This window comes from Leucopleurus acutus (assembly GCF_964270905.1).
Source record: "Leucopleurus acutus genome assembly, chromosome: 1".
Lineage (NCBI taxonomy): Eukaryota > Metazoa > Chordata > Mammalia > Artiodactyla > Delphinidae > Leucopleurus > Leucopleurus acutus.
Genome location: NC_139142.1, coordinates 1,951,966 through 1,960,589, shown reverse-complemented (window position 1 = coordinate 1,960,589; position 8,624 = coordinate 1,951,966). Strand labels below are relative to the sequence as shown.

The 8,624-nt window shown below is 50.0% G+C and overlaps 1 protein-coding gene across 1 annotated transcript; it reads right to left on the bottom strand.

Annotated features, from left to right (window-relative positions):
• Nucleotides 1–6,694: 6,694 nt before the first annotated feature.
• LOC309960897 (ras-related protein Rap-2a-like) lies at nucleotides 6,695–8,075 on the bottom strand. The gene has a single exon (XM_082837890.1). The coding sequence runs from the start codon at nucleotides 7,530–7,532 to the stop codon at nucleotides 6,930–6,932; it is 603 nt and encodes a 200-aa protein (XP_082694016.1). The 5' UTR covers nucleotides 7,533–8,075; the 3' UTR covers nucleotides 6,695–6,929.
• Nucleotides 8,076–8,624: the final 549 nt, after the last annotated feature.

Below are 8,624 nucleotides of genomic sequence, written 5' to 3'. Positions count from 1 at the left end.
TTTCATGTTATGTGGCTGTGTGTGCATATCACTGAGAGCTTCTTTCTCTCCTTCTTCCCACTACTTTATAGAAGAATTGCAAGTGGTGGTGAACCTTAAATTTTAGTCTTTCGGTAACAGCATATTCATATGGGACTGGGCCTGAATTTATGGAGTCATTAACGCCGTCCAGAGATGGATATTGTAACTGTGTCCCAGTGATGGACGCAATGACTCTTGGGACTCTGTGTCCCCCGTATGATGGATGCAATGACTCTTGGGACATTGTGTCCCCCGTGTGATGGATGCAATGACTCTTGGGACTTTGTGTCCCCCGTGGTTTGGGATGAGGGGGAGAGCATTTTCAATTTAGAGTAAATAGTTACATCTTGTTCCGTAGAAGCATCAGGTTGTTTCTGTTGTGTGTGTAGGAGTGTATGTATGGGTGCTTAGCAGTCAAAGAGGGGCACTGCTATTATTCTCTCCTTCAAACCCACACTTCTACACTCTGCTTTCTGGTGCTAAGGCAGGGTCTCTGCAAACACATTTCTCCTTTGCCAACTAGCTGCCTGTTAGCATCTCACCAAAGTAGGTAATGGATGTCGATGGGAAAGCTGCAGGAGGGAAAATGCACTCATTCTTCTGTTTGCCAGAGAAATGGTGCTTCACCGTGAGAGTAGCAGGTGATTTCAAGAGCAGCAGTGGATTCCGGTTTGCAGTTTTCCCACATTTCTAGAACCAGCCTCGCTGCATTTCTCCTCTGGAATACCAGCACCAGCGCCCTGGTGCCCTCTCCTCTGAGATGTTGGATCTCAGCTCTTTGAGGTCCCTCCATCCAGCTGCTGAGGCATCAGCACAAATCAGGCATGGCCCTTCCTCAGAGGTCTGGCTCTCAGTTCCTACAGGATCCCTTCTCTAAGCTTCTAAATTTTAATAATCTCAGCCTCTTACCTTTGTTCCCCCAGCACTAGGCATGGTCGCTGCTTCCTGAAATACCAGCTCTGAGATAAGTTATTGTCGCCTTTTTGCTTTTTCAGTTTTCTGATACCTGGTGAATAATTCTTTATGTTGAATTCTCTCTGTTGAAATAATTAGTCTAGTTTCCTTCTGAATTGACTGGTACATGTAGTAAAGGAAGCAGTTAGAAAAAAAACGAGTAAGTGGCATGTGTTGGCTGCTTCAGGCTAACTCTAGCAAAGTTATAAGAAAGAAAAACTTGAGGCATGAGTTAGCTAGACTGGAAGCAAACCAAGGAGAATAAAGATCTGACTTATTTACACCACCATTGCCATGAAGGACTGCAGAGGCGCTGCCCGGATTCTCTTCAACAGGCTTGTTGCCTCAGCTGCTGGGAGCGCTGTTGATTGACAGACTTCAGCTGTCAATCAGGGAATACCTCGGCGTATAGAGCAGGCCTGCTCAATATCACACATCCAGTGACTGACCTGATGGGGGAGTATAAAGACCTGGCCATTCTTACCCAACTCAGAACACCTGAAGAGCCATTCTAGTTCGGAGACCCCTGTGGGGTTGGCTGGGGCCACTATCATGGTTGCATTGCTCAACTTCTCCCTCTGCCCTCCTACTTCGCTTCCCTTCCTTCCATACGTGTCCTTCCCAAAAGCATCTCTTAATGAGCGTCCTGCATTCTAAATTCATCTTAGAATCTCTTCTGAGAACGTATCGACTTTTTCTTTTGTGAATTTTGGAGTAAACCAAAGATAGAGAAGGAACTAGAGAAAGAACTGGAGCTAGAGAGAGGGCATAAATAAACAATACTAGGAACAAAGCAGAGAATGTAACCAGAGATGCTACGGTTACTCAAAATCTTGTAAGAGGTTATGAACAATTTTATGCCAATACATCTGAAAAGACATAGGATGTATAGATTCCTGGAAAAATACAAACTAGGAAACTAAATTAAGAAGAAAATGTAAAACCTGTAACAATGAAATACATTAGAAATCTTTTCAAAATAATGGATTTACAAGCAATACCTGCCAAATATTGAAAGAACAGATCATTTCAATCTCACACAGAACCTACAGAGACTAGAAAAAGAGGGAATAGTCCCCCGCTACATTTTTGTGTATGTTAACATAATATTGATACCAAATGCAAACAACAGCAGTATAAGAAAACTATAGGCAAGTCTCATTCGTAAACACAGAGGCAAAAATATGAAGCAAAATCTTAGGAAAACCGACTTATCAAATGTATCAAATTTATAGCAACTAACAGCCAGTTGGAGTTTATCTCAGGAGTGCAACGTTGCTTTAACATCATAAAACGGATTAGTAACCATCCATGTTTGATGAGCTTAAAGTTGACCATCTTGTCATCTAAATCAAGTCTAGTGAGGATGAGGCTCCTCTGGTGTAGTTCCTTAAGTAAACAGCTGCTCAAATATAGTTTTTCTTGGCCTGTGGATCCATGCAACTAAGAGAAAGGTTATCCGCCTCTCCCCTGCCACACATAGCCTGCGTGTACAATGGCGCAACTGGCGTAGGAGAGCTGCTGTAGACATTCCTGTTCAAAAAGGGGGGCAGATGGGAAACACAAAAGAGTCACCAGGGCTTCCCTGGTGGCGCAGTGGTTGAGAGTCCGCCTGCCAACGCAGGGGACACGGGTTTGAGCCCTGGTCTGGGAAGATCCCACATGCCGCGGAGCAACTAAGCCTGTGCGCCACGACTACTGAGCCTGCGCTCGAGAGCCCACAACTACTGAGCCCATGTGCCACAGCTACTGAAGCCTGTGTCCCTAGAGCCCATGCTCCACAACAAGAGAAGCCACCACAATGAGAAGCCCGCTCACCGCAACAGAGTAGCCTCCGCTCACTGCAACTAGAGAAAGCCCGCGTGCAGCAACAAAGACCCAACGCGGCCAAAGATAATAAATAAATAAATAAGTAAATGATAAATAAATAAAGCCCATTAAAAAAACCAAAAACGATGGGCACCTTTGGGGCTCTCCATTAACTACAGATTTGGCACACAGCTGCTAAGCTTTCTGCCATTACGTAACAGGAAGCCCTGTTGTTCACCTCCTTCTGAACCCTCACTGACAGCATCCTCCAAGTCCAGCTTTCCACTGATGGTCTGTCCATGGTTATGTAGCATTTATCTAACAGTCCTCAGAATCCTTCTGGCCTCTGCCCACAGCCTGGTTCCAAAGCCAGTCCTGCCCTTTTAGGTATTTGTGTGACAGCACCCCATTTCCAGTTACCAAAAAGCTGTATGAGTTCTCTATTGCTGCATAACACATTACCTTAAGACGTAGTGGTGACAACAGTGAACATTTATCATCTCAGTTTCTGTGGCTCAGCTGCGTCCTCTGCTCAAGGTCTCCCACAGGCCGCAGCAAAGGGTCAGCTGGAGTGGCTGTCATCTCAAGGCTCAACTGGGAAAACACCCCCCTCCCGAGCTCCCTCATGAGGCTGTTGGTGGGTGTCAGGTCCTCTCTGGCTGCGGGCTGGAGACATCAGTTCCTTGCTACAAGGCGCTCTCCACTGAGCTAGTCACACGGGCCAGCTTGCTTTGCCCGGAAGAAGGGCTCTGAGAAAGAGACAGAGTGGGTGAGCAAGATAGAAATCAGTGTTTCTGGAACAGAATCTTCTTTTTTTTTAGAGTTTTTAAAAAACTTTTACTTTACCTATCATATTTAATATTTCCAAGACTAAAAAATATAGAATGCTTCACAAATTTGTGTGTCATCCTTGTGCAGGGGTGGAACATAATCTTGGAAATGACACCCCATCACTCTTGTTATGTTATATTCCTTAGAAGAGAGTCACTAGGTCCTGCCCAGACTCAAGGGGAGGGAACCACACAAAGGCATGAGTACCAGGAGGTGGGGATCACTGGGCGTGTCTCAGAGGCCAAGAACCAAGAAGAAAAGGACAGATCACACAAGTTTAAAAGCGGGCAAAAAGAGCGGGCATTTCACAGAAGAGGAACTCAAATGTCATTTAAAAACCTCCAGGGGCTTCCCTGGTGCTGCAGGGGTTAAGAATCTGCCTGCCAATGCAGGGGACACAGGTTCGAGCCCTGGTCCAGGAAGATCCCACATGCCACGGAGCAACTAAGCCCGTGTGTCATAACTACTGAGCCCGCGCACCTAGAGCTCGTGCTCCGCAACAAGAGAAGCCACCACAGTGAGAAGCCCGCACACCGCCTGCTCGCCGCAACTAGAGAAAGTCCGCGCGCAGCAACGAAGACCCAACGCAACCAAAAATAAATAAGTAAATTTTAAAAAAAAGAAATTAAAATAAATAAATAAAAACCTCCAAAAGAACTCTCAGCGTCACCAGTTCCCTGGTGGTCCAGTGGTTAGGACTCGGCGCTTTCACTGCCATGGCCTGGGTTCGATCCCTGGTCAGGGAACTGAGATCCCGCAAAGCACGTGGCAAGGCCAAAAAAAAAAATTCTCAGCATCACCAGCACTCTGAATAGTATAAACTGAACCATAACACACTGGCAAGAAAAATATCTGTCCGTGCCCTGAGTTGCAGGGCATTTGGAGAATCAGAAGCAGTCACCCTGAGTGTGGGCAAGTGAATGTTCCTCACTCTTTGGAAACCAGTTTCACATTCCCCAGTGCTAAACAAAGGGCTTGTGATTTGAACACCATTTTTGAGCTATCGGGTTGGCTGCCACAGTTTCATGGGTCCCTCCACCTGGGCACAGTGCTTCCGGGTAACATGGTACCCTGACAAGAGGTCATATCGGCCACTTGCAAATTCACTGTAGAGTTATTTAGGTCTCAGTTGAGGCCAGAGGGACTGCAGGAAACTTGTAAATAACATGCATAAGTTAGAAATTAGAAATGTAGGAAGAGAAAGAAAATTAGTGTCTGGGTCTTTAATTTTATCTGTGTGTGTGTGTGTGTGTGTGTGTGAGCATATTACACCCGGAAGGCTGCTTCATACATATTCCTGAGGTCACAGGAGTGGATCACCTGAGCCTGACCATTCCTGTGTTGACCAGTCAGTCAGGAACACCCCTGGGCTCTAAGCCAACACTTGGATCTGAGTGGTAGTCTGAGATGGTTCTAGTAATTTAAAGGAAGAAATAGCTATTTATGTATTTTTTCCTGGATCAGGCCTGATATCCAGAGGGCCTGGGATCCAGGGACACAGAACCTCCCCGGAGGCCTCAGCATAGGCAGGTAGAGTCAGAAAGGCAGGGCAGGCAGGGCGAGGGGAGTCGCCAGCTGGCAGTCCTGGGGCCCCAGCTCTCAGGGCTGGGAAGGGGTTGCTGTTCACCCGCCCACCCCAGCCCCACACCCTGCTTTCTCTGCACCGCCCACACCCAGTCAGGGAACAGTCTTGGCTCTATAACCTCTGCTTCTGCAGGAGGAGGGGGCAGCTTTGGACAAAGCTGAGGCCAGGAGATGCTTCCTGCCTACCACCCCACTGCCCCCTCCCCTCCTCCCTGTGTTTGAACCGTCCCCTTGGAGAAATGATGGTTCGGAAAAGGGTGTGAGGTAATGCTGCCAGGAGGAGTGACCCCAGGAGACAGAGGGTCAGAGAGTAGTGACTTAGCTGGGTTTCAAGGCTTCAAAAGTAAGCACCCCAACTGCCCCAGCTCCCACCATCCAGGGGAAAGAGAAAGGGATCAAAGACAGGGGAGGTCCCAGCCTAGCCCTCTCCTGTGGGGCGAACTGGCTCTCAGGCACTGTTAGGTTCTAAGATATATTTTTTGTGTTAAAATCCATTCTTCTAGTCAAACATCATATACAATATAAATAAAACTCCCAGAGCCTTGTATAACCATCACTTTATAGATAACTTTCCTTTAACAAAATGATTTCAGATCGCAGGCAAGGAGCTTTCCTTTTTATTATTTTTAGAAGTTTGCCCAAATGGCTAAGTTAGGTGCGTAAATTTGAAAATTTTGTTGCAACGGCTGAGGTAAAATTGTTAACTTGTGCAAATAAACACAAGTAACTCATATCAAAGACCAGTTTTTAAAATTATAAAACAATAATATTTTTAAACCAGTACGAGAAAAGTCTCTTCTATCGTTACGTGAAAACTATACAAAAAGATTCTTCACGTTTTGCTTCTACTTCAGCACCCCTGTCACTGTTAAGCTAGGCAGGTATTCAGACAACATATCCGACTCTGGCAAGTGACAGGGAAAATAACACCAGCCGCAGAAAGCACTTCTGCAAAAACGCAAAAAGATGTGGTGCTGCTTCCACCCTAGCAACTAACTTGTCCGGGAAAATAACTGAAAAGCAAAAGTATGGTGTACGGAGACTTTAGGAATTGTAGCTTTAGGTTCTAGAAAGACAAATATTAAAAACTATCAACTTCTAGAGTCATTTTATTTTCACTTAGTTTACAGATGCAGAAATCGACTAGATGTCAATTACAAAACTGAAGGCAGAGCTGAACTGTCTTTGCCCGAGTACACAGTTGATTTTTCCCCTCCCAGGGTATACAACATCCCTTTCAAACCAATGCTATGTATGTCATAACTATATTTAGAAATACGCAGAGAGGAAAATATTACTGCTGCAATTCAAGGCTGTAAATGAGAGGGGAACACATGAAAGCCTCATGGATTGGAAAGCTTCGATTTAGGTCATGTTCCTCAATCAATGTCAAATGTCAGATGACATCTGAAGGTGTTAATTATGACCAAAAAGAAAAAAAAAAAAAGAATCCTGCAACAAACCCCACTCGAAGAAAAGGGTAATACTCTCTCCATACAAGAAAAGAAAATCGATTTTTAATTTCTTCTTCCAGCACTGTCAGAGGTAAACAAAGTTTTCAACAAAATATTTAAGAAGCTCTGGACAGTCTGAAGCACCGATCTGAGTCAATATATAGAAGCAACCACTTGTTTACAGCTGGATAACTTTCTTCAAAAAGGCAGAAGAGTAAAGTGAGCTTCAGAAATCAAGAAAAGCGATGAATACAGGAATCATGAACCGTTTGCACATCAGCCGATGAACCTTTCCGATGGCCACGTCTCCTGCGCGTTGGTGGGGACGGCCGGAACCTCTTCCTCGGGCGGGGCCAGGGCCTCCATCTCGCGCACCACCTGCGTGAACACCTGGTCCACCATGAGTTTGCTCTTGGCCGTGACCTCCAGGAACGGGCACCGCCACTCGCGGGCCAGCGCGCGGCCCCGCGCCGTCAGCACCTGGCGCTGGGCGTCCAGGTCGGCCTTGGTGCCCACGAGAACCAGCGGCACGGCCTTGGACCCCCGCAGCCGGCCCATGCGCTCCCGCAGCGGCCGCACCGCCTCGAACGAGGCCTCGCTGCACACGCTGTAGAGCACCACGAAGCCGTCGCTGTTCTTGATGTACAGGTCCTTGAGGGTGACCAGGTGCTCGGCGCCCACCGTGTCCACGATCTCCAGCAGGGCGGGCGCCGCGTTCACCTCGATCACCTTGCTGAAGAGCTCCTCCACCGACGGCTCACACTGCTCGGGGAAGCTGCCGCAGGCGAACTGCGTGGCGAGCGCCGTCTTGCCCACGGCCACGCTGCCGAGCAGCACCACCCGGTAGCCCTTGGCGGGTCGCGGCCCCAGGCCCGCCATGGCCCAGGCGCGGCTGGCTGGACGCGCAGCCGGAGGAATGGCGCGCGGAGGCTGGGGCCGGGCCGCCGGGGCCGCGGGGGCGTGGAGGCAGGGCCGGGGAGGGAGAAGCAGGGGGGAGAGGGGCGGGGACGAAATCAGAGGGGAGGGGACCCCGGGGGCCTGGCGCTCTGGCTCTGGCGTCGGGGCCGCGGTGGGCTTCCTCCGTCGCGCCCAGACCTGCCCCCGCCCGGCCCCGATCTGCTCCCTGCGGCTCAGAGGTCACCCGCCCCGCCTCCGGGACGGGGCCCCCCGCCCCCTTCTCCGGCCCCTGGTTCCCGCGCAGCGTCTGCCCCGCCCCCGGCCCGGGCGGTCTGGCGCCGGCCACCCCCCACCAGCTCCACGTCCCGGCCTCCCTCTCCGGTCGGTCCCGAGCTGCCGGCCGCGCTCCGCCTTTCCCCAGTACCCCGTCGGCCTGCCGGCTGGGGCCCCTCCCTCAGTCCCCGCTCCCTGCCACCCGTTCCTAGGAGAGCCCGCTCCGCCCGCGGGACCAGAAGGTAACCTGATCCCTTCAACGTCAGCCGGGAAATACCAGCATTTCTCCACCATTTCAGATCCAGTCTCGTGGCCGGAAGCCAGACTGGCCTCGCTCAAGGTCAGGCCTGGTGGGGCTGCGCCGCTGGGGCACCTCTCCTGGCCGGGAGGACCCCACGGAAGGGGGGACCGGTGAGGGAGCTTCAACCGAGGGCCCCACGTTGCTCGCTCCTGGCACCCATTCTGTGCCCCTCGTGCCCCTGTCTTCACTCTGGCCCCCGCCAGCGCCCTCTTGTCACTGAGCAGAGCCCAGCGGAACTTTATAAAATGTATATCACATTTCACTCCCCCACTTAAACCCTCCCTGGCTTTCTCTTGGACCCTCCTGATCTAAGAGTAGAAGTGACCGCATAACTCTAACCCAAGCCTGACAATGAAAGCATGAACCCATTCACCCAGCGGCAGGCAAAAACCGAAAAACCCGGGGAAACGGGGCTTATCACCCTGCTTATAAAGGGGCTCCCCCAGGTCTGACTCCCGTGCCCCGGTCTCTCTCAAGCTTCCATTCTCCAGCTGCACAGC

What these genes read in the sequence shown, in the direction of transcription:
- LOC309960897 (XM_082837890.1), bottom strand. Translation starts at nt 7,532, where the DNA reads ATGGCGGGCCTGGGGCCGCGACCCGCCAAGGGCTACCGGGTGGTGCTG.